The following is a 25,758-nucleotide window of genomic DNA, read 5'->3' as shown; positions in this document are numbered from 1 at the left end:
CTGAGTGAGTGACCTTGGGACTGTAAGCCACTAAGGAGACAAAGCTCAGCTCCATGGCAGGGGTGCTGCCTCTGCTTCTTTTACTTCATCCTGCCTGGCCCCCAATGCTTGATGGGTTAGCCAATGATGGGTAAGATTCCTCAAGCGAGGGACGACCTAAGACACGCACAGTCACAGGGGCCCCCAGGGAAGGACTTGGGGGCTACAGAAAAGGGGTGATAGACCCTCGCCCCTTGGCTTTGACATAGGCCTGACTAAAGCCTGAAATAATGCTGGTGGTGGGTGCAGCCCTGTGCTGGAAAGGGCAGGTTCCCTAGGGCAATCAGGCCTAAGGAAGAATACCTAAAATATTGTGAAACCTGCTTTGTTAAGAATGCTCTCAATTAAATGATAAGAGTCCAAGCAGGAAGTGAGTTGGTTCCTCAAAGTTTTATGGCCATTTAGCTATCTAACCCTGACTCAAAATAAGCCCTTAGAGTTCTCTGCATGGTATCTATTGTTTGGCCCTTACTGCCTGATAACTATTAATGAGCTTTACGTATACACACCCTGTATTCCTATGCAAATTAAATCCAATAAAAGTCTCTCAAGGCTAGAGTCAGGGCACTCTCATTTTGAGAGGGTGGCAGAGGCCTCTGAGGCTTGCTCTTCCCTTGAGAGAGAAGTCGCACCATCCTTTTTTCTCCATAACGCTGCAGACACTGTGGGCCAGTGTCTGCATCAGGTGTGAACCCCAGGGTAAAGATCTGAAGGGGTAGAGATCACACAGTTGTGCACAGCTAGAGATAGTGTGAACTTATGGTTCTAGGTACCTGGTGTAGGGAATTAAGGGTGAAGCATAAGACCATGTTTGGTTGTGTCTTGAAGGTATGATGTGGGAGACTCAGTGTGTAGGATGAGGCCCTGCAGGGTGGACCCTGAGTTTAGATGGCATTTATCTGCCCCACTTCCTGTTATCCTGCCTGTCTATGCCAAGGGCAATGTGAGTGATTAATGAGATTGTGATGAAAGCACAGGCAGCTCCGATGGCACCAAGGGCTCTTTTCTCAACTAAGGACCCTGTAGGGGGTTGAGTGTGGGTAAGAGTAAGATAGCGAGTTCTCAGACACACTTTTCCAGATTTATTTTCCTTAATTCTGACAGGTTGTTGTGGTCTTTGAGGATGTTGCCATGTATTTCTCCAGGACAGAATGGTGCCTCCTTGGTGAGGCTCAGAGATGCCTGTACCTTGAGGTGATGCTGGAAAACTATGCTCTTATATCATCACTGGGTAAGACACTCACTCTCCCATTGCACTCTTCTTTGGTATGCCTTCACTCCCCATTCTTATGGGTTGCCTTTTGCTCCTATTCTAAGCTCTATTGGTCCTGACCAGACTCATACCCAGGGAGGAATGGACAGCAGCAGCTGGTCTTTAGCGTGTTACAGGAACCTCAGTTCTCCTTTCCGACACAGTAAAGAATTACAGATCAGCAAGTCTACTAGCATGCAAACAGAATTTATTACTGATACCATCTCATGGAAGAGAATGGGTCTTGCGAAGTTGGGGGTATAAGTTGTAGGTTTACTTCAAGGCAAGGGTGGCAAAAAGCATCAGGTCTTTGTCCTTAGGACTCATGTAGTGGGAGGATTGGGGTGAGATGTTACATATTGACTGATGGGCAAAGGTGGTGGCAGCTTTCCCTGGGGGAATGTGACTACCCAAAAGTTGGTATATAGTCAGGGTCTGTCAGCCTGAATTCTTATCTTGATCCAGACCACATTTGGTCATCTTGTAAAACAGATACATGACAGGAGGCAGGTAATTAAAGTTGAGGTAGTTTTCCAAAGTTATTTATGGGATCTTTCTCTAAACACTAGGGACCCCCTCATAAAACAGATAGTGACCAGAAACAGGCAATTAACCAAAGCTGTTTTATGAACCTTTTTTGGGTGCTGTGGGTCCCTTCCCCCTTTCTTCCAACACTGGGGATGAACGCACAGTTTCAAAGGCTTTCTCCCCCAGATAGGGAAAACTATACATAGAATTTCAAGGGCTTCCCCCCTCCTGTGCTAGCATGTGTTTTCTGTGATGTTGGGAACACCTGGCAATATTATTGGACCAGGTTCAGGACTGCTGAGGTAGTGGGTGAGACATGTCTTCCTTCTCCTCCCTGACTTTACTACTTATTCTGCCTGACAGGATCACTCATAATCCTCTCTCTAGGGATCCTTCTTTTTGCTTCATTGTCCCAACCTTCAGTAAACTAACTCACATTGTCAAGAAACAATAAAACCCCCACTCTCTCCTGGTGACCTTGACCAAGGTTTGCATAGTCCCCATGCCCTCTGTTCCCTAGGGAGCCCTCTGCTCTCATGCATTGATTTTGGGCACTGCTTGCTTCCTCAGTTTTCTGAGTAGATCCTGGACTTGGCTGGGCTAGTTTGTTTGCACTGCCCCCTTCTCTCCCTGCATCCCCAATACCTGCTATACTGAACCCTCTTAGGGAAGAATTTGAAATCAGCAGTGTTGCCAGAAGGCTAATGGATTTCTCATTGGTTAGTGAGAAAATATATTTTTTATATTTCTGTTGATCATTCTACAACTATATATATTTTCATCCTCAATGGAAAATATTTTTATTGATTGTTAGAAGAAGGGAGGGAGAAGTAGAAACATTGGTGTGAAAGAGAAGCATGGATAGGTTGCCCCCATATATACCTTTAATAGGGGTTCAAACCCAAAACCTATTCATGCATGGGACCATGCTATAACTAACTGAGCCACTTGGGCAGGGCTGGATAAAATACTGTACATATATTTATTAGTTCTGTTTTCTCAATATGTTCAAACTTCAATAATTCCTTATTGCTTTCAAATGGGATAATCTGCCCATTGTTGAAAGGGGGATATTTAAGTTGTCTAGTACTGTTACATTGTGTTTTCTGCCTTTAGATCTCATCTTGTTGGCTTAATGTACTTAGGTGCTCTGTGGTTGGTTGCATTGTAATTCACATTCAAATTGCTACACACCCATACATCATAAGCAGGAAGGGCTGCAGGCAGCCATTAACAGAAATATTTTGTAAATCCCTCTTCCTTGTGTCCTATTGTGTCCTATTATCCTTCAATTAATGAGGTGTCCATTATCACTGACCTCAGGGGCTTATTTAGAGTCTGTCACACTTGTCTTGATAATCGTCACATAGAGTCGTACCAGATGTTACAGATGCAAATTAGTGATGAGAAAACCCTCTCCCTGTGGGTCAGTATGGACTTCACTAGCATTTGTTTTTCTTCAGGTTGTTGCTGTGCAGCAGAGCATGTGGTGGCACCCACTGAACAGAATATTACTATAAGAATCTCAAAGGCTATGAATCTGAAGTCAGCACTGTCTTTCCAGAAGAGCCACCCATGTGAAAGTTGTGGATGTGTCTTGAGAGACATTTTCCTCTTGTTTCACCAGCAGGGAACACAACAGAGGCCGATACTGCTGAAGTGTGGGGCATGTGCAAAACCATTTTATTTCAGTGCACAGCGTTACCAGCAGCAGGAGCAGGGCACAACAGAGAATTGTTTCATAAGCAATGTGGACAGGGTTTCACTTGAAAAGAGCTGCAATTCCCATATGTCATGGAATCCTTATACTTCTAGTCAGGTTGGAAAATGCTTCATCAGCCCCCAACATCTAGAGCAATTGGATGTTCCCACCATGCACAGGACAAACAAAATCTCTAAGTCTGGAATGACTTTACAAAGTACAAAATATTACACTACAAGAGAATGCAAGAAAGCCATTGACTGTGATACACTTCTTGAGGACCAGGGATTCCTTCCTGGAAGACAATGTTTTATGTACTGTGAAATTGGAAAAACTGTTAACTGTAGCTCTTCCCTCCATGTTCATCAGAGAGTTCACAGTGGAGAAAGGCCTTATGAATGCATTGAATGTGGAAAATCTTTTAACTTTAGCTCTGAACTTTCTAAACATTCTGGAGAAAGGACTTATACATGTGATAAATGTGGGACATGTTTTACCTATAGCTCTACCCTCTGTTACCATCAGACAGTTAACACTGGAGAAAGGCCTTATGAGTGCAGTGAATGTGGAAAATCTTTTACCTTTATCTCAGCCCTCCATTATCATTACAGAGTTCACACTGGAGAAAGGCCTTATAAGTGCAGTCAATGTGGAAAATCTTTTACTAGTAGTTCGAACCTCTGTTATCATCACAGAATTCACACTGGGGAAAGACCTTACAAGTGTGGTGAATGTGGGAAGTCTTTTACCCACCGCTCTCCCCTGCATGCACATGAGAAAGTTCACATTGCAGAGAGGCCTTATGTGTGTAGTAAATGTGGGAAATCTTTTAAGAGAAAAGGTATCTTTAACTCTCATCAGAAAGTTCACACTGGAGAAAGGCCTTATCAGTGCAGTGAATGTGGGAAATATTTTAAGAGAAAAGATTAATTCTCATCAGAGACTTCACACTGGAGAAAGGCTTAATAAATGTGGTGAATGTGGGAAATATTTTACCCATAGCTCTACCCTGCGTAAACATCAGAAAGTTCACACTGTAGAAAAGCCCTATGAGTGCCGTGAATGTGGGAAGTATTTTAAGAGAAAAGATAACTTTAATTCTCATCACAGAGTACACACTGGAGAAAGACCTTATACATGTGGTGAATGTGGGAAATCTTTTACCCACAGCTCTACCCTGTGTAAACATCAGAGAGTTCACAGTGGAGAAAGGCCTTATGAGTGCAGTGAATGTGGAAAATTTTTTACACGTAGCTCATCCCTCCATTATCATCACAGAATTCACATTGGAGAAAGGCCTTATAAGTGCAGTAAGTGCAAAAAATCTTTTGCCCGTAGCTCTGAACTTAGTAAACATCATAGAGTTCATATTGGAGAAAAGCCTTAGTAGTGTGGTAAATGTGGGAAATCATAGACCAGTAGCTCTGCCCTCTGTAAACACCAGAGAGTTCACACTTGAAAAAGGCCTTACGAGTGCAGGGGGTATGGGAAACTTTATACCTGTAGCTGTGCCCTCCATTTTTATCTGTTCACACTGGATGAAGACCTTATGAATGCACTAAATTGGGAAATCCTTTGTGTCTATCAGTCAGGTCCATTACCATCAAAGAGTTCACACCAAAGGAATACCTGTGAGGGCAGTAAATGCAGGAAATGTTTTCTCTGTAGCATTAACCTTCATTGTTATCAGAGACTGCAAACATAGCAAAGTTTATGGCTACAGGAAATGTGAGAAATTTTGTTTTATCAGTAACCTTTGTTATCCTTAGAGACTTCACATAGGAGAAAGGCTGAGTGCAATGAAATTGGGAATATCTTTTTCTGTGCAGTTCTTGCTGTTGTCATCAGAGAATTCATAATGGAATGGCCTTATGCCTGCAGTGAACGTGTGTAATGTTTTTTTTTGTATCAGTGATTTCCACTAGTATGTTAGAATTTCACTGGGGAAATGGAATTTCAGTAATTATGAATATGAAGTATTTTAACTGTAGCCATTCCCTTCATTGTTATTAGAGAATTGACAATGTCTTAGTTCTTATAACTAAAGAAAACTTGGGAAATCTTATTTTCTATCCATTGTGTGTGTTAACTTCTGGGAAGTCAAACAGGAGAAACATTTTTATATACATCAAATATAAGAAGTTTTTGGGTTTTTTTGTATCACTAGCCTCCATTATATCCCTATTTTCATTCTGGTGGAAGACCTCATGAGTACAGGGAATGTGGGAAAATATTTTTTGATTCTTTCTCCTTCCTATCATCAGAGAGTTGACACATAGACAGGCCTTATGGGGACATTACATGTGGGAAATCTTTTACCTCGTAGCCATAACTGCTTTAATCATAGTTCACACTGGTTAAAGTCTTTGAACATGAAGTGAACACAGGAAATCTTTAGCCATAAGTCTCTACCCTTTGAATACTGGAGAGTTCTAACTGTCTAAATGGTTACTGAAATTTCAGGAAATGTACTATTTTTTTTTCAGTGTAATGACTCTGAAGAAAACTTACTGAGAAAAATGTCTGAGTTTAATTTTATATGTTCATGGTGTAGACATGTCTCAGAAGTTTAATGTTTAAATTTTGAAGAACCTAACAAAGTACAACCTAAACTAATGGTACCTTTTTGGATTCATATTTATAGTGTATGAGGGTTGCATTTCCTCACTCTAACAAAATCTTGATTGTTTAATTTTTATCATTTTAGCTTTTTTCATACATATATCATGTACTCACTGTTTTAGTTGCATTTCCCTGAGGATTTTTGATGAACGTTTTTGCAGGAGTGTATGTACTAGAGATTTTTTTAGTAAAATGTGTGCTCACATAGTTTACCTATTAATTTGGGTACTCCCCTTTAACATAGGACAGTGAAACAACAAAAATCTATGTTGTAGTATCACCCATTTTCAATCCTGAATAACAAATACTTTTTTATTTATGAATTAGCTGTTTTTTAAAATAATTGTTTTTAGTTTTTTAAGATTTTCTGTATTTATGTAGAGAGAGAGGAAGGGAGGGAGAAAGAAGGGGAGAGAAACATCAATGTGTGGATGCCTCTCAAGTGGCCCCCACTAGGGACCCAGCCCACAACCCAGGCATGTGCCCTGACTGGCAACCCTTTGGTTTGCAGCCCACGCTCAATCCACTGAACTACACCAGGCACTACACTACAACAGGTGAATAACTGTTTTTAATAGTGGAAAACATACCCAAATTATTTGGATTTTTTAAAAAAGATTTTATTTATTTTTAGAGAGGGGGAGAAACATCCGTGTGTGGTTGCCTCTCACATGCCTCCCTACCGGGGACCTGGCCTGCAACCCAGGCATGTGCCCTGCGAAGAGATTGAAATGGTGAACCTTTGGTTCACAGGCTGGAGTTTAATCCACTGAGCCACAACAGCCAGGGCTGTTTGGGGTTTTTTTTTGTTTTGGTTTGGTTTTTTGGCTATACACAATGTAGTTGGCACATTTTATATACTTGAACTAATAATCTGAATCGTTAACACTTTATTGATTTTGTAAATTCAAACATACAGTAATAAAATAAAAAGCTTTGCTTCTTAGTTTTCAGCCATTTGTGGTCTATCATCTGAGGTTTGCTGGGCTGCAGCAGGAGTTGAAGGTGCACCAGTTGGTAATATGAATGTATACCTTCCACGCCCTCCCGAACACAAGAGAACAAGTGACTGAACTCACCGTATCTTGGCCTTCCAACCTGGGATTAAATCATAGGTTACTGACTGTTGTTATGATTGTAGGAAAGTAGTGCTGTCTATGGGACTCAGGATTTTCCTGTATAAAATACGGATAAAAAGCAACATTGACCTGGGTTGAGGGGCACAGTGGGGAGTGTTGCCCCGCAAACGAAAAGGTTGCAGTTTCAGTTCCTGGTGAGGCCACTTGCCTGGGGATTGTACTAGGTCCCTCTCTCCCTCCTTTACCCTGTCTCTAAAATAAGTGATAAGTTAAAATATTTCTTAAAAAGAGCAGCCTTCATCCCTGAAAGGACAAAATTTCTCTTTAAAAAAGATTTCATTTATTTATTTTTAGAGAGAGGGAGAGAAACATCAATGTATGGTTGCCTCTCACATGGCCCTCACTGGGGACCTGGCCTGCAACCCAGGAGTGTGCCCTGACTCGCAATGAAACCAGCGACCTGTGGTTCACAGCCCGCGCTCAATCCACTGATCTACACCAGCCAGGGCCAAAATCTCTATTTAAGGCTCTCTTTACCAGAGCTACCTCTCTATTCCTTGACTTACACACAATTAATTGTTTTTCTGAGCGTCTGTTGTCAGGACTAGAAAGATTACCGAACTCACTCTCTATTCACTTGTTTTAGAAACATACAAAGAACAAACACCAGATCCTCACATCGGGACCCTAAACCCAAAGATAGCAGAACAAGTGTGCACCATCAGCTTGAAACCTGTTTAATAACTGATTGCTACAACTACCCTGCTGCAAAGACCCTGCTGTTTATCAGCCAATAAAAAGTAGCCCAACCTTTCACCTCCAGTGCTGCCTCTCATGTAGTTAGGTCCCCATTCTCTCTTGTAAAGGGAGTAAAACTTTGCTCCCTGCATTTTCTTTGTGAATTCTTTCACAGCCAGTGTCACCTGCCTTGCTAACAGTCCCAGCCTTGGTGCTTATTTAAAAAGTAGTGGCTATACCACCAGTTATCACTGGTGGCTGCTATCCATAAGCCAGTGACTCTTGGGACCCTCTGACCCAAGTGCTTGTGAAAATAAATGGAGCTTCTCAGATCCCTCATATCTGTTGCAGACTCCTCCCCTTGAGGAGGTAGCTTCAGGGCTCCTCAGTTTCAATATGAATCCCCCACTGGGGCATCTCAGGGTGACAATAAAACCCCAAAACTCACTTCACTGACTGATATTAAGTAAACAGAAGACACTAACTATGGCTGTTGTGAGGATCAATAGAAGTAACGGAACTCACTTAACACAGGTATTAATATTCCAGGGTTTGCTTTTTTAAAAGATTTTATTTTTTATTTATTTAGAGAGAGGGGAAGGGAAGGAGGAAGAGATGGAGAGAAACATCAATGATTGGTTGCCCATCATGTGTCCCCAACTGGGGACCTGGCCCGCAACCTAGGCATGTGCCCTGACTGGGAACTGAACCAGCAACCCTTTGGTTCACAGGCCCGTACTCAATCCACTGGGCTACACCAGCCAGGACTCCAGGGTTTGCTTTTGATCATTTTTTTTTATTCTAACAGCACCCTGGGTATTAGTAATTTACTGGGGAAAATTAATAATTTAGTGGGGAAAATAAGATCAGGAATAGGAAGGGGTTTTTCCAAGATCACAGAGCAGATAGGTGCCAGATTGAGGAGCCTAAATTCAACTGAGTTTGGCTCCAGATCTGGAAATAGCCTGTATCAGCATATTAGGCTTTCTGTCATTTCCATTGTCTCTCCAAGGAAAACTACTTTGAGACTTAGCTGCATTTTGTCTACCTCATTTCTGAGCTTAGTGCAGAGCTCAGCAATAATGAGACCCCAGTAATTCTAGGCAAGGTGTTTCTGCTATTTTGTGTATGACAGGCTAGAATATTTATCCAGTGTGGTGAATATGGTGCCTCAGCTGGACCCTGCAAGTGTTTTTGGTACATGTCATTGACATGCAGTCTGCAGTATTCAGGACAGCTGGACATTATACCAGGGATACATTCAGAAGTGATGATGAAGGTCTATTTTATTGTTATCTCCTTGGTAAAGTGTTCACCTCTTCTTTACACAGAAAACTCAGTGCCCACTTGATCTTGTGCTCTGTCAGGACTGGCTGCAGGAGACATTGGTACTCACCATCTATCTCTTGTGGCCCTGACCATGTTCAGCAACCACATCATCCTTTCCAACCTCCCTGTGTGTGCACCAGAGATACTTGGGTAGGAACTAGCCCTTTTGAACATAAACGTTCATTCCATTGCCCAGTACGCTCTAGCCACAATGAAGATTCTTATTCCTGATTGCTCCAGACAAAGGCCAGTGGCCACATTGATTATGTGTATGTGTGCATGGCCCAATTAGCATTGTTACAGCTGATGGCTCTTTCAGAGAACAGGATGAGTCTGCAGCATCCTTGGTGATATTTGCAATCTGACCTTACAATATTCCTGAACAACACAATCCATTTAAATGCACAGGTGGCATTCATGGACACTCTGAAAATTGACCCCCTTCCTCTTGTTGTTTCCTCCTCAGTGCTCTCAGTAGAGTGTCTTCACTTAGTGCTGAAGCTCTAAAGCCCTTCTAAATTTTCCATTTTCCACATGAAACAGCCCTCAGCAGCCCTTGTAAGTTACTTGGGACTTGAGCATTATTTTGATGTCATTGCATTTTCATAGTAACCTATCATAAGCCTTAAGGCAAACTGATTTTCTTAGTTATTGGAGAGATACAAGTACACTTTTTAGGATGCAATGTATACAAGAAAACTTGTGTAGGTCATGTTGAGAATAATAACTATGGGCACAGCTATGTTCCCCTAAGCAGAGGTCAGGTATCAGGTCATTTGCAGGCACATTTCAGTCTCCTCCTATTGAACTCTAAGATCATCCCCAGCCCTGAGCTTTAAGTTTCCTTACATCGTTTGAAAGTTTCTTCACATTGTGCTTGTTTATATTGCTACTTGTAATTTACAACCTTTTATTAACATGCCTTTCAAGTATGTCTTGGCATCTCACTAAATGCTACAGAAAGTTAACTTTTATTTTTATTTTATCGATCTGTTATTATGGTTGTCCCAGTTATCCCCTGGTGCCCCCTCCACACTGTACACCATTCCCTCCAGCAATCCCCCCTCTTAGTTCATGTCCATGGACCATGCATATAAGTTTTTCAGCTTTTTCATTTTCTATAATATTCTTAACATCCCGCTATTTTGTACCTACGAATTATGCTTTATAATCTCTGCACGTTTTCCTCCATCCCTCCCCTTCCTCTACCCATCAGATACCCTCCAAATGATCTCCATACCTATGATTCTGTTCCTGTTCTTATTGTTTGCTTAGTTTGTTTTGATGTGATGAATTGCATCGAAGAATTAGATCAAAGTACAGAGGGGTATTCCTGTTGATTAATGGAGTTATACAATGAGAATTACTTATATAGTTAGAAAATAAAAAGCTCTACTAAGCCCGAGAACAGGTAAGACACAATGGGTGGTAAATAAAGGACACTGACTCTAAGAATGAGAGGTTTAACCTGAGCAATTTTTCTCCTGGGAACTTGGCTACCATGAAATTGTTTCTACAAAGTGTGAGTCTTTTTAACTGATGAGAACTTGGAAAAAATAGGTGACAAAGATAGCAAGCCATTAGCAGAAATATAAAGAAGAGTTGAAGAAGAGATATAGCATCATGTTTCATTTCTTCAATCATTTAGTAATTTTTGTATTCATCTGATTCAGAAGCTCTGATAGTTCTGTGTTATGTATCAATTAATAAATAAATATGTTTGCAACCTGGCTTCTTCAAAGCCTTAACTGAAAGCTAGCCAAGTAGTCAAGAAGTAATTATTTTATATTATTGTAAATGATAAGGTGATAAGTGCTGTTGAAACATGAAAAAAACAACACACCAAAAAGTATGTGCATCCTGAGTATTGTAAAAGCATTAAAAGAGGGGAGAAGGTTGTGATTAGATCAGGATTCTGTTCCATGGACAATAAAAATGAAGTACAATTTTTCCATGTTTGCAGCTTGGCTGGAGCATCAGATCATTTCTATGACCACTGTGCCCATGGCAGGCTGCTGAAAATACTGTGTTTTTTATTTTTTGAAAAGTGATTTTTAAGTAATATCTGGTAAGCTTTTAGATTTTTTTCAACTCTCGTGTTACTTAGTTTTAATGTTTTTCAAGGTTTGGTTTATATTTTAGTGTTATGTTTGCTCTAAATTTTTAAATAAGACAGGCTTGTTACAGTATTATTGATGTTTGAAATTGCACACACATATGCCCATATATTTTGTTAATCCTAACATTTTATGTGCTTTTTAATTTTCTGGGGTATACATAGGTCGAGTATGAATATGTACTTTATTTACTCTAAGTATAATTTCTAAATAGATTCATCTTATTCCATTGGGAATATGAGAAACATGTCGCCTCTGCTCTTAAATATGTCTGTAGGGGAAAATCTCTTTCCTTATGATAATTACAATATCACTTTGAAGTTAAAGTAATACAAATAACCTTGTCAGAATTCAATTCTCCCAGTTTTTCAAAACTTTTTTTAGTGGATGTTTCTAACTAAACAATTGACTTCAAGTTTGTATTTTGTATCTTAGTTCTTTTTTATATCAAACATTTGACTTACATTCCTGGGTTATCTCTGACATACATGTGATGTTGTACATAGGTCATTTCTCTGATAAAATTTTCCAGGCCCTGTAATGCAGGAGCACCGTATTTTTCGGGCTGTGAGATGCACTTTTTTCCCCCCCAAATTTGGGAGGAATAATGGTTGTTAGTGCTGCTGTTGAGTTCTGTTTACATTTACATTGGTGAAATATTATGTTATTTATGTTATTAAATATTTTACATTTTTTGCTTCAAAAATTTTTTCCTATTTTCTTCTAAAACCTAGGTGTGTCTTATGGTCCAAAAATACGGGTACCTCCTTTTTCTGTGACTGGCTGTGTGGAGTTGCAGAGGTAGTGCATGTTCATCATCGTGCAGGTGAGATCCGTTACCAGAAACAGATGACATCATTTATCATATTCAGGACGCGTTATCTCCCAGTAGGTTTCCCACAGATCTGGGACTTTTCTCTTGAAATCAGGTGGGAAACCCCTTTTCAGCTTCTTGTTTTCTAGGAACTGCAGTCCCCAGAAGGCTGTTCAGGGCTGAACCAATGAAGGCTCAGAAAAGGCTTTTCCGCTGGGGCCAAACGCATGTGGGCGGGACTTCCGTCGCCCTGCTGGCGGGCATTTTGCCTGCTCTCAGGCTCATCTCTCCGGTCAGAGGGAGGTGAGCGCTGGACCTCGGTGGAGGTGCTCTTGAGAAGAGACCTGGTCGCTGCGTCACAAACGCAGTTGGGAGGCTCCGGGACTCCGCTTGGGTGACCGGGGCCTAGTCGGCGATGGGGACCGCGGTGCTCGGCGCCCCCTCCTGGCCCCCGGCTCCCTCACAGCTCAGCACACAGATTGCCATGGCGGCGGCTGCGCTGAGGCGCCCGGCTGAGGTGAGTGCTCAGTCACCGGGCCCTCAACCCCTCATCCCACCGAGCCCTACATCTCGAGTGCGGGTGACGCCCTGCAGCCTACGCTCCTGTGTTCTGGACGTGAGGCGCTCGTGGGTGACACAGGGAGTGACGGCGTGGCAGAGGGTGATGGGCTGAGGGGCCACGGAGTAACGACGCGCAGTTGCTGCTGACCATGAAGGACCTGCAAACTAATGTCGGCCTCACATCTCGTTCAAACAGTGTGAGGCGGAGTCGGGTCCTAACTGGGAGGCAGAGGGTTTGCACCTTCATTTTCAGGGTCCTGGGAGCCTGGGAACGTCGTGAACCTAGAGAGACACAGGCTGTGTAATTGTTTTCAAAGCTTTTAGGAGTCTGCTGAGATAGAAAACCGACTGGAGTCTGGTGATGAGAACAGAGAGGCACTGGTAGGGGAGCCCCTTGTTGAAGGCCGCACTGAGGAGACCCTTGGCCGGAGGTCGCTAGACTCCATGGCTGGGCGGGGATACAGCTGAGACCGGCTTACCAATAGGTGAAGGTGATTGATTGCGTCTTCCCCACAGGTTCTGAAGCTGAAAGGCATTATCGAACTAGACAAGGAAGGAAAGGGTGTCCCAGTTCCTACCTGGTGGTGACATTCATTACCTTATAGTGTCTAAAGACTCTTTTCTTGGTAGTTTCCCAGCTTTTAGATTTGGGGACCCTGCGGATACCCAGTCCTGAGTGCAGGTCACTGGTATATCAAGGTGCACCCATTTCTGGTGTCAATGTAAGAAACATTCCAATTTTTAGAGTTTAATTTTTTTAATGTTTATTTTAGCCAAACTGGCGATGATTGCCAGGAAACCAAATCTCAAAAGAGTGAGAAAATGCTTTGGAATATGGCAGTTATATTTTATTTTTTAAAAAGATTTTATCTATTTACTTTTAGAGTGAGGGGAAGGAAAGGAGAAAGAGGGAGAGAAACATCTACGTGTGGTTGCCTCTCTTGCGCCCCCTACTGGGGATCCGGCCGGCAACCCAGGCATGTGCCCTAACTGGGAATCCAGCTGGTGACCCTTTGATTCCCAGGCCGGCGTTCAATCCACTGAGCTACACCAGCCAGGGCTGCAATACAGCAGTTTTAGTACTTATTTTATACAGCAGAATCGAAAGGGAAGACGCAAGTAGGGAACTTGAAATTAAATGGGTGATAGGTTAAGGAGGCAGGAGAAAACAAAGAAGGAAACTCTTTGATATTAGATAAAAAGTAAGTGTTCTTTTACATTTTTGGATATAGTATAGTTAATATTAATTGATTAACAGTAGTAAGAACAATGAGGGTTTTTTTAAGTCTCTGTTGTCATGCAGAGGTTGTGCCTTTATGGGTAAGAAAAAAGGAAATTACACTGATGTTCCAAAGGTATGTTAACGTAGGTGCAAAAATAGAAAGATGGGCGGGCTCAGTTAAGGTAAAAATTGATCTTTCTTGGGGAAGATACAGGCCTACGAGAAAACTTGCCATTATCTGTTTTGAGTTAGAAAGTTTTAATTTCAGACCATCTACGGAGTATTTTCCACCTCTCAGTTTGTAAGGCCATCATGGTAGATTCCATAAAAACTGTCAGTTTTAGCATGTGGTTACCCCCTTTTTGGGGGATCCACAATGGCAGCCCATGGAAGCAGTTATGGAAAGCTATCCAGGGAGAATCACATCCATATGCAAATACTTGGAGGTGCCACAGAACTAGGATAGGTATCTGAGGTCTCCTTTCTTTGTGTTAAAAACCAGGAACAGGGGGGTCAAGAATCACAGTTGTAAAGTGGCCAAATGATCATTTTCATGAAGAGAATGGGGTATTTGCATAAGAAAAGGAGCTAGGCTCTCCTAGGTTTAACAGGCTACATCTGACTGCATAGTGGGAAATACTATGGGAGTTAAAAAATGGTGTCAGGGAGCCCAGAACCAGGAAGGTTCTAGGGTCCCAGGACAGACGGTGAAGCAGCATTGGGCCTCAGAGTTTGAAGAAAGGGTTGGATTGTTGGTCCATTTTTTTTTTCTTTCTTTTTTTTCATTATTTATCCCCTTTATACCCTCTTCCACCTCTCCTGACTCCTCTCTCCCCTCTAAAAAAAAGAAATACAAGTATAAAGTTTCAGATTTTGCAGCTACAGGAAAGAAAGGAGAGTGTTCAAAACCACCCCAGCAATTTTGGTCCTAGCAGCTGAAGGTGAATTGGTGGAAAAGAAGAATGGGGCCCTGCAGGCACAGCCCTGAGTTTAGATGGGATTTATCTGCTCCACTTCCTCTCATTCTGCCTTCCTTTGCTGAAGGTGATGAGAGTGATTAATGAGATCATGATGAGACTATAGGCATCCCTGGCACCAAGGGTTGATGTCTTTTCTGATTTTGGCCCCGTAGATGGTTGGTCATGGGGAAGTAGGATTCTGGGGTCTCAGACTTTTCCAGATTTATTTTTGTTAATTCTGACAGGTTGTTGTGACCTTTGAGGATGTTGCTGTGTATTTCTCCAGGACAGAATGGCACCTCCTTGATGAGGCTCAGAGATGCCTGTACATCAATGTGATGCTGGAGAACTATGCTCTTATATCTTCGCTAGGTAAGACACTGACTCTCCCTGTGTGCCCTTCTTTGGCACACCTGCGTCCCTGTTTCCTCAGGTTTGCCATTTGCTTCTTCTATTCCAAGCTTTATAGGTCCCAGCCAGACTTGTACCCAGGGGACAATGGACAGCAGCAGCTAGTCTTGGGATTTTTACAGGATACACTTGATTCGTCTTTCCAATACAGTAAAGAGTTACAGATTAGCAGTCTACTAGCATTAAGCAGAGTTCATTAGCAATACATTCTCATGGAAGACAACAAGCCTTGCTGAGGTCGGGGCAAAAGGCATAAGTTATGGACATTGCAGGGTAAGGGCAGCAAAAAGCATCAGGTTCTTTGTCCTGAGAACTTATATAGTTGGTGGGATGGGGATGTGGGAATTACATGTTGATTGACAGCCAAAGGTGGTTCCAGCTTCCCCTGGGGCAGAGGTTACTACCCAAAAGTAGGTATGTGCAGGCAGGTTATTAGCCCGAATTCTCATCTTGCTCCAGGCCACATTTGGTTATCCTGTTGTGTACAGATACATAACAGGAACCAGATCTTTAAAGTTGAGGTAGTTACCCAAAGTTATTTATGGGATCTGTCTGTAAGCACTAGGGACCCCCTCATAAAACAGTAGTGACCAGAGACAGGCAATTAACTAGGTTTTTATGAACTTCTTCTTTGGGCACTGTGGACCCACTCCTGCTTTTCTTCTAGGCCTTGGGATTAATATACAGTTTCAAAGCCTTTCTTTCCCAGATAGTGGAAACTATATGTAAAATTTCAAGGGCTTTTCCCCCTCCTGTGTTAGCATGGTGTTTTGTGATGTTCAGAACACCTGGCAATATTATTGGACCAGGCTCAGGGCTACTGAGGTGGTGGGTGAGACACTTCTCCCTCCTCCCTGCCTGAGTTTAATGTCTCTTCTACTTAACAGGCTCACCTATGATCATGTCTCCAGGGGTCCTTCTTTTTTGTTTTGTTTTGTTTTGTTTCATTACCCCAAACTTTAATGAACTAACTCACATTTTCATTAAAAAAAAAAAAAACCCTCACACTCTTCTGGTGACTATGACTAGGACTTGCATTTTGCCCGTACTCTCTACAACTATATATATATTTTTTTTTTTTAGCCTCACTGGAAAATATTTTCATTGAGCCTTGACTGGTGTGGCTCAGTGGATTGAGTGCCAGCCTGCAAACCAAAGGGTTGTCAGTTCAATTCCCAGTCAGGGCACATGCCTGGGTTGCAGTCTAGGTCCTCAGTGGGCAGGCAGCGTGTGAGAGGCAACCACACATTGATGTTTCTCTCTCCCTCTGTTTCCTCCTCCCTTCCCCTCTCTAAAAATAAATAAATCTTTTTAAAAAAACACACTTTCATTGATTATTAGAGAAAGAAGAGAGGGATAAGGAGAAACATCAATGTGAGAGAGGCATTGAACTATAAACATCTTTAAAAGGGCATCAGATCCTCAAACTAGTTCTGAAAGAGGGCAATGCTCTAAGTAACTGAGACTCATGGCCAGGGCTGGATAAAATACTATGCATGTATTAGTTCTGTTTTCTCAGTAGTGTTCTCAAACTTCAGTAATTCCTAAATTGTTTAAAACAGGATGATCCACCCATTGTTGGAAGGGGAATATTTAAGTCGTCTAGTACTGTTGCATTGCATTTTCTGCCTTAAGATCTCATGTTGTTTCATTAATGTACTTAGGGGCTCTGTGGTTGGGTGTATAGTAATTAAAATTGTTATCCTCCTGATCTCTTTGGTGTTATTCGCATGGAATATTTTTTACATCTCTTTATTTTCAGCATATTTGTGTCTGTAAAGATTTCACGAGCCTCTTGGAAGCAGCATACATTGTGTCTTGTGGAGATTTTTTTTTTTTTGTGGGAAGACAAGTTTCGCCTTTCTTTAAAATATTTTATTTTTAAATACAATTGACATACATTATTAGTTCCATGATTAGACATTATATAGTGTGGTCATCTTGATAAATCTCATATGCACCCGACACCATACATAATTAGTAGACTGTTACTGACTATATTCCGTGTTTGGGTGGTCTGTGCTGCTGGCTATGAAAGAATTCACAAAAAGAAGAAAGTATAGGTAGTAATGTTTTTATTCCCTCTGCAAAAAAGGAGAGGGGCATGGTATGGAGAGAAGCACCAGTATTGAGGGGTGGAGGCTTTGAGCTTTAATTGGATTATAACTGGATCAAAACAGGATGGGAAGGTTGCTGTTTTGTGGCCCTTGGGCTGTTGGGGCTGCAGTTTGTTGCAATATTATCTTCTGCCTTTGGCTGTAGGAAGCAGTTGCTCAGGGGTTATTCTTGCTTTCCAGTAATTTCCAGTCCTGGGGACTTAAGCTCAGAAGAGTAAAATGGCATTCATGTTTAACAAGGTCATGGGCCTGCTCAGCAAATGGTGCTACAATAGCAAATGGCGCTGACTTTATCTATTCATTCCTGTGCTGTACTTTATATCCTCATGACTGGGAATCAAACCTGTGATCCTTTGGTTTGCAGGCCAGCACTCAGTCCACTAAGCTACACCAGCAAGGGCACCATTGTTATTCTTAAAACGTTTTATTTTTATCCTATACAATAGAGTTAAATAAAGTACACTTCAGCACTTAACTGTTTCAGTGTTGGGAACCTGGTGACATCCAGCCTTACCAGAGTTTTACACTTTATTACATTTCCTATTTCTATATAATATGCCTTTATTTCAGCTGAAAGACCTTATTTCTGAGGAATAGTTTTTCTGGTTTGCAGATGTTTTCCTTTCATGCTTTGAATATATCATTTGATATTCTCCAAGCCTGCCAGGTATCTTCAGAGAAATCTGTTGATAGCCTTATGGGAGTGTTGTCCTTACATGAGGAGTTTTTGTCATCTTTGGTTGTTCAGACTTTTTCTTGCTCTTGATTTTTGACACTTTTATTATAATGTATCTTGCTGAAGTTCTTTTTGCATTGAATCTGTACTGGGACCTGGGAGGGTTTTGAACATGGCTATTCACATTTTTTTTTTTCATATTTTGAAGTCAATCTTCAGCTCATTTTTTAAAATAAATTTTTATGCTTCTTCTCTTCCTATTTATTTCTCATTTTCTGTTCTTTTCACCTCCTCTGGTACACCCACAATGCAATATAGGTTATCTCTATGATGTTCACACAGGCTGTCCTCTTTTTTTTTTTTTTTTTTTTTTTTTTTTTTTTCCCCCAAATGGATGATTTTAAGTAACCTGCCTCTGGGGTGACATATTCATTTTACTGTGTGATCTTGTTTGGTCTTGAAACTCTTTTGCATTTTTAATTTTATACATTGTATTCTTCAACTCCCAAATATCTATTGCATTCTTTTTTATGGTTTCTCTCTCTCTGGTCCTGTGTTTTGTTCCTGTATTTGCTTGTTCATTTTGTTGAATTCCATGTGTATTTGCTTGTATCTCATTGATGTTTTTGAGAATGATTATTTGAATTATTTTTCTGGCAATTTATATACTTCCTCTTTTTTGTTGTTTAATTCACTTTAAAATTGTGATGTTCCTTTGTGATTTTTTTTTTCATATTTCCCTTTTTCTTAGTGTTGATGTCTGATATTTGATGGAGCAGTTACTTTTTGGACTTCATGAACCAATTCTGTTTAGAGAAGTAGTTTTATCTGCATATGCATACAAGGGTGCTTGCTAGGTGGTATGCTGTGTTTTGCGTTGAGGAGAAGCTTCACTTCCCATAATTCTTGCTGCCCCATGACCAAGGTCAGCATTGTGAAGATTGAAGGGATCCTCAGTGGCCAGGGCTGTGGTGTTCCAAATATTTAGTGATCTTTTTTGGAGTCTTTGGAGGCATAAAACAGGCCACTAGAGTCAATGGTAGCACAAGCGTAGTGCCTCCAAAAAGTTCTTACCCTAGTGTTTTGAATCTAACCCTGTTTGCTAAGCTATTTTTCTTGCTATTGTTTTTCTGTTTTAAGATTTATTTATTTTTAGAGAGAGCGAAAGAGAAGAAGAAAGAGATGGAGTGAAAATGACAGTGCTAGAGGTCCATCAATCAGATGCCTCTTGCACACTCCCATCTGAGGATATGGCCTGCATAACAGCCATGTGCTCTGACTGGGAATCGAACCTGTAGTCTTTCAGTTTATAGGCTGGCACTCCATCCACTGAGCCATACAAGCCGGGGCTTTCCTGGAATTCTTTTGCCTAGCTCTTTGTGTTCTCCACTTTGTAGCTCTTTGGTATAACTGGTCTCTTTAGCTTCTTCTCCTTTCCTGAAGGGATGTGGTTTTATATGGATGATTGTCTAATTATTCTTAAAGGGGATTAAATATTTGTATTTTTTATTCTGCCCTCTTGCTATCATCACACACAAAGCTCTTTTTCTTTTTTTCTTGCTTGCTTTTTTTTGTGTGTGTGCAGAGTTCTATGACAGTATTGGTTATTATCTCTTCTCTTTCTCTTTAGAGTTGCATCATCAGTATTCCACATAATTGATTAATGGAGAGTCAAGTGGAAGAATCCTTGGTGTAACATAAGAGAGACAGGAATCCACCTATGACAAAATGGGCTCAGAGGTGGTCTGGAGTTGGTGAATGGCAGTTGGGGAGAATTTGATTCCAGGGCTTTGTTAAAACATAGTGAGGAAGTTGTTTTCTTTAACTGTATTTTGTCACCATTACCGGTGGCTACACTTTAATCCACTTATTCTTTCCCAGTATTGACATATTGCCCTTTATTACTTTAATAGTTTTAATTTCTACCCTAGCTTCCAGCCATGGAAACTCTCTGCCTCTCTAACCTCTACACCACCACTATTTCCCAGAGGGGTCTTTTTGATGTACTCTCCACCTTTGATCAATGCCTGTTACACCTTGCAGTGTGCACATATTTTTCTATAAACCTCGTAGAACATCTGATTTTCTGTGGTTGATTTTCATGGAGTTGCACACATTCATATTCCTCTACACAGCCATACATCACAAGAAGGAAGGGCTTTGCAGGCATCCACTAACAGAGGAACATCTTGTAAACCCAGCCTGTCTTCATTGTGTTCCTTCCAATCCTAGTGCCCTTTGTTTAATGAGTTCCCATTATTTACTGAATTGAGGGGCTTTTTTTCAGTGTCTATCCCACTTGTCTTGGAAATCATCACATAGAATCATGCCAGGAGTTATAGATGCATATTTGTGATGAGAAAGCCCGCTTCCTAAGGTCAGTATGAACTTCAGTAATGTTTCTTTTTGTTCAGGTTGCTGCTGTGGAACAGAGGAGGTGGAGGCAGCCATTCAAGAGAATGTATCTGCAGGAGACTCAAAGGCTAAGAATATTAAATCAGCACTGTCTTCCCAGAAAAGCCACCCCTGTGAGAGTTGTGGGTTCATCTTGAAAGACATTTTCCTCTTGGCTGACCAGCAGGGAACGCAACAGAACCCAACACTGCTGAGGTGTGGGGCATGTGCAAAACCATACTATTTCAGTGCACAGAGTTACCAGCACCAGGAGGAACAGATAACAAAGAATCGTTTCATAAGCAGTGTGGAGAGGATCTCACTTGCAAAGAGCTGCAATTTCCATGTGTCTTGGAATCCTTGTGCCTCTAGTCAGGTTGAAAAGCATTTCCTCATCAGCTCAGGACATCTTGAGCAACTGGCTGCTCACACCATGCCCAGGGAAAATAACATCTCTAAGTCTGTAGTGACTTTTCAAACTACAAAATATGACAACGGAAAAGAATACAAGAAAGCCATTGGGTGTGACAGCATACTTGTTGAGGACCAAAGATTCCTTACAGAAAGACAGTGTGTTTTATGTTGTGAATGTGGGAAATCCTTTACCACTAGCTCTTCCCTCCGTGTTCATCAGAGAATTCATACTGGAGAAAGGCCTTATGAGTGCAGTGAATGTGGAAAATCTTTTAACTTTAGTTCTGCCCTACGGTATCATCAGAGAGTTCACACTGGAGAAAGGCCTTATGAGTGTGGTGAATGTGGGAAATCTTTTACTGGTAGCTCTGGCCTTCGTAATCATCAGAGTGTTCATACTGGAGAAAGGCCTTATGATTGCAGTGAATGTGGGAAATCTTTTGCCGGAAGCTCTGGCCTGCGATATCATCAGAGAATTCATGCCGGGGAAAGGCCTTATGAGTGCAATGAATGTGGGAAGTCTTTTACTGGTAGCTCTGGACTCCGTAATCATCAGAGTGTTCATAATGGAGAAAAACCTTATAAATGCAGTAAATGTAAAAAATCATTTACCAGGAGCTCTACCCTCCGTCATCATCAGAATGTTCACAATGGAGAAAGGCCTTATCAGTGTAGTGAATGTGGAAAATCTTTTACCTATAGCTTTTCACTCCAGTATCATCAGAGAGTTCACACTGGAGAAGGGCCAGATGAGTCCAGTGAAGGTGGAAAATCTTTCACCAGTAGCTCTGAACTTTGTAAACATCACAGAGGTCACACTGGAGAAAGGCCTTATGAGTGCAGTGAATGTGGAAAATCTTTTACCATTAGCTCGTCTCTCCGTTATCATTACAGAGTTCACACTGGAGAAAGGCCTTATAAGTGTGGTGAATGTGGGAAATCTTTTACCAGTAGCTCTGCTCTCCGTAATCATCAAAGTGTCCACACTGGAGAAAGACCTTATGAGTGCAGTATATGTGAAAAATCTTTTACCAGGAGCTTTTCTCTTCGTCATCATCAGAAAATTCACACTGGCGAAAGGCCTTATGAGTGCAGTGAATGTGGAAAATGTTTTGCCATTAGCTCATCCCTCCGTTATCATCACAGAGTTCACACTGGAGAAAGGCCGTATAAGTGTGGTGAATGTGGGAAGTCTTTCCCCTGCAAATCTGGCCTCATTCGTCATCAGAGAGTTCACACCGGAGAAAGGCCTTATGAGTGTGGTGAATGTGGGAAATGTTTTAAGAAAAAAGATTACTTTAATTCTCATCTGATTTCACACTGGAGAAAAGCATTATGAGTGGTGAATGTAGGAAATTTTTTACCCATAGGGGTTGCCTTCTGTTGTTACCAGAAAGTTCACACTGGATTAAGGCCTTTTGTGTGCAGTGAATGTGGAAAATCTTTTACCAATAATTCTGCCCTCCATTATCATCACAAAGTTCACACTAGAGAATTGCCTTGTATGTGTGGTGAAACTGGAAAATATTTTACCAGTTGCTGTGAACTTTGTAAACATCACAGAGTTCACACTGGAGAAAGTTTGTATGAGTTCAGTGAATGTGAGTGATCTTATACCAGTAGCTCTGCCTACTGTAAACAGAATTCACACTTACAAAAGACCTTAAGAGTGCACTGAATGTGGGAAGTCCTTTATCATCAGAGTTCACACCAAAGAAATGCCTATGAGGGCAATAAATGCAGGAAATCTTTTATCTGTAGCATTAACCTTCATTGTAATCAGACTACACACCGGAGCGAAGTTTTATGGCTGCATGGAATGTGGGAGATTTTATTTTATCAGTAACCTTCCTTATCCTTAGAGATTTCACATATGAGAAAGACCTTATGAGTGCAGTGAACGTGGAAAATTCTTCTGTAGCAGTCCCCTCTTATCATCAGAGAGTTCACCCTAGAGAATGGTCTTATGCCTACAGTGAATGTGTGTAATGTTTTTCTTGTATCAGTGATTTCCATTAGTACAATAAGTTTATGGTGCATTTAAGTGATGTAAATATGAGAAATCTTTTAACTATAGCCATTCCCTTCATTGTCATTAGAGAATTCACGATGTCTTAGTTCTTAGAACTAAAGAAAATTGGGAAACCTTTCATTTTTATCCATTTCCTTTGTTATCTTCTAAGAAGTCACACAGGAGAAATGTTTTATACATGCAATATGAGATTTTTGGGGGGGGGCGGGTAGCACTAGCCTCCGTTATATTCAGACATTTTAATCTGGTGAAAGGTGTTGAGTATGGGGAATGCGGGATATTCTTTTCGATCCTTTCTCATCATTAGAGAGTTTACACAGGAGATAGGTCTTACAGGTACATAAAATGTGGGACACATTTTGACTCACAGTCATAGACACCTTAATCATAGTTCACACTGGTTGATGGCTTCAGGCATGAAGTGAACATGGGAAATCTTTAGGCATAAGTCTGTATACATACCCTTTTGATGTAGGAGAGGTCTCACTGCATAAATGCTTAACTTTTGGGAAAAAAATTTTTTCAGTGTGACTGAAATGACACCGAAGAAAACTTTGTAAGAAAACTTCTGAGGTTAAATTTATATGCTCACAGTGTGGACGTGTCTCAGAAGTTTAATGTTTATATTTTGAAGTACCTAACAAAGTACTATCTAAACTAGGTGTGTCATACAGTGTATGAGGGTTGCATTTCCCCACTCTAACAAAATCTTGATTTGTTTAATTTTTATAATTTTTGCTCTTTTCATATGTTTATTATGCTCTCTCTGTTGTGTTAGTTGCATTTCCCTAAGGATTTATGATGAGCATTTTTGCAGGAGTGTATATATTAGTGATGTTTTTTTAGTAAAATGTGTACTTACATAATCTACCTATTTTATTAAATTGGGTTACTCACCTTTAACAAATAGGAGAATGAAACAACAAAGATCTATGTTGTAAAGTCACCCATTTTGACTCCTTAAATAAATAATTTTTGTTTTATGGAGTAACTTTTTTGTATAATTGTTTTTAATAGTGGAAGGCATACAAATTACTTGGATTTTTTGTTTTCTTTTTTTTGCTGTACACTATGTAGTATGTACATAATATATACTTTAAGGAATGAATTGCATTATTAACACTTCATTGTTTTGTAAATTCAAACATTTAGTAATATAATATAATAAAGCCTTGCTTTTTAGTTTTAAGCTGTTTCTGTGGACTGCCATCTGGGTTTTGTTGGGTTGCTGCCAGCATGAAGGTACACCAGGTGGTATGAAGATGAACAGGTATTTGTTGAGACTCAGCCCTCCCAGAAGCCAAAGGCAAGAGAATAGTGATTGGACTCCCAGTACCTTGGCCATGCAACCTGGGTTTAAATATTAGATTATTGACCATTGTTATGATTGTAGGAACTTGATGCATTCTTGTAGGCCTCAGGATTAGCTGTGTAAAATAGGGCTAAACAGCAACCTTGCCCTGGGTTGAGTGCCATAGTGGGTTCAGTATTGTTCTGCAAACAAAATGGTTGCAGGTTCAATTCCAGGTCGGGACATGCCTGGGTTTTGGACCAGGTCCCTAGTAAGGAAAATGCAAGAAACACAAAATTAATGTTTTGTGCACTTCCATATTCCTCTCCCTCACCCTAGCTCTGAAAATAAGTGAATGTAAGTTAAAATATTTTTCAAAAAGAACAGCCCTCTTCCCTGAAAGGACAAAACCCACCTTTTAGGCGCTCTAAAGCAGAGCCACCTATCCATTGAGTCTCTTGTCAGGACTGGAGAGGTTACAGAACTCGTCCCCCATTCAGATATTTTAGAAACTTACCAAAAAAGCACATACCAAATCCCAACACCTGGACCCTAACCCAAAATATAACAGCAAACTGAAGCCTGTACAATCTGTTGGAAACCTGTTTTATAAGTACCACAACTACCCAGCTGCAAAGCTGCCCTTTATCACCTGATAAGAACTCAAAGCCCCAGCCATTCACCACCAGCGCTACCACTTAGGCCCCTTTCCTCTTTTGGAAAGTGAGTAAAACTTTGCTTTCTGCTTTTGTTCTCTGTGAATTATTTCACAGCTCCTGTTACTGGCCACACAAACCCAATTTTGGTACTTCAAAAGTAGTGGCTATACCACTAAGTTATCACACTGGTGGGTGCTATCCACAAGCCAGTGACTCCTGGGACCTCACCCAAGTACTTGTGAAGATAAATGGAACTTCTTAGATCTCTCATCTGCTGCAGTCCACACAGACTCCTCCCCATGGAGGAGGTGGCTCCTTGGTCTCAATGTGAATCCCTGCTGTTGCATCTAAGTGACAAACTCCCCAAAGCTCACTTCACTGACAGGAAATTAAGGCACTGACTATGGCTCTTGTAAGAATCAATGGAGGTAATGAAAGTCACTGAACACTTAACAGGCATTCATATTTCAGGGTTTGCTTTTTGATCATTACAGTTTTAAAATTCTAACAGTATCCTAGGATTAGTAGATGTTATTGTATTTCTGGGGGAAATATAGTTGGGAAGAGGAAGGGGTTTTTACAGGGTCACATAGCAAAGGGAGGTCAGATTGAAGAGCCTAGGTTCAATCTCGTAAGTCTAGCTCTAGAGCTGGGGACAATCTCTACCATAGCGTATTAGGCCCCCAGAAGAAGGTAGGAGGACAGCAAAGACCAGGCAAATAAAACTCATCTAGCTGCTGTTTTCACTGTTGCAATTGTCAAAAAATCTCTGCATTTCTTATGTCTTAAAAGTGTGTTTAAC

At 41.0% G+C, this 25,758-nt stretch overlaps 3 protein-coding genes across 8 annotated transcripts in view; all 3 read left to right on the top strand.

Moving 5' to 3' along the window:
- The window catches only part of LOC114511040 (zinc finger protein 883-like), a 174,926-nt gene extending 150,240 nt beyond the window's left edge, over window positions 1-24,686 (top strand). For 2 of the 4 annotated variants that reach the window (XM_036013415.1, XM_036013416.1), the window contains one exon: window positions 20,581-24,686. In XM_036013415.1, the coding sequence (XP_035869308.1) occupies window positions 20,581-22,313 (1,733 nt within the window). In that variant the 3' untranslated portion in view covers window positions 22,314-24,686. Of the gene's footprint in view, window positions 1-724; window positions 1,271-12,152; window positions 12,738-15,207; window positions 15,335-20,580 lie in introns of those variants that run through there. The other 2 variants (XM_028529647.2, XM_036013414.1) reach the window with 2 other exon arrangements.
- LOC114511072 (zinc finger protein 530-like) overlaps window positions 1-25,758 on the top strand; it is a 568,693-nt gene that overhangs the window by 247,697 nt on the left and 295,238 nt on the right. The gene's annotated exons all lie outside the window — the stretch shown is intronic.
- On the top strand, window positions 4,087-5,582 carry LOC114510811 (zinc finger protein 239-like). The gene has a single exon (XM_036013505.1). The coding sequence runs from the start codon at window positions 4,288-4,290 to the stop codon at window positions 4,906-4,908; it is 621 nt and encodes a 206-aa protein (XP_035869398.1). The 5' UTR covers window positions 4,087-4,287; the 3' UTR covers window positions 4,909-5,582.

Source organism: Phyllostomus discolor, chromosome 12 (genome assembly GCF_004126475.2).
Source record: "Phyllostomus discolor isolate MPI-MPIP mPhyDis1 chromosome 12, mPhyDis1.pri.v3, whole genome shotgun sequence".
NCBI classification, from domain to species: Eukaryota; Metazoa; Chordata; class Mammalia; order Chiroptera; family Phyllostomidae; genus Phyllostomus; species Phyllostomus discolor.
Note: the sequence above shows the minus strand (reverse complement) of the source record. Positions and strands in the feature narration are given on the sequence as shown.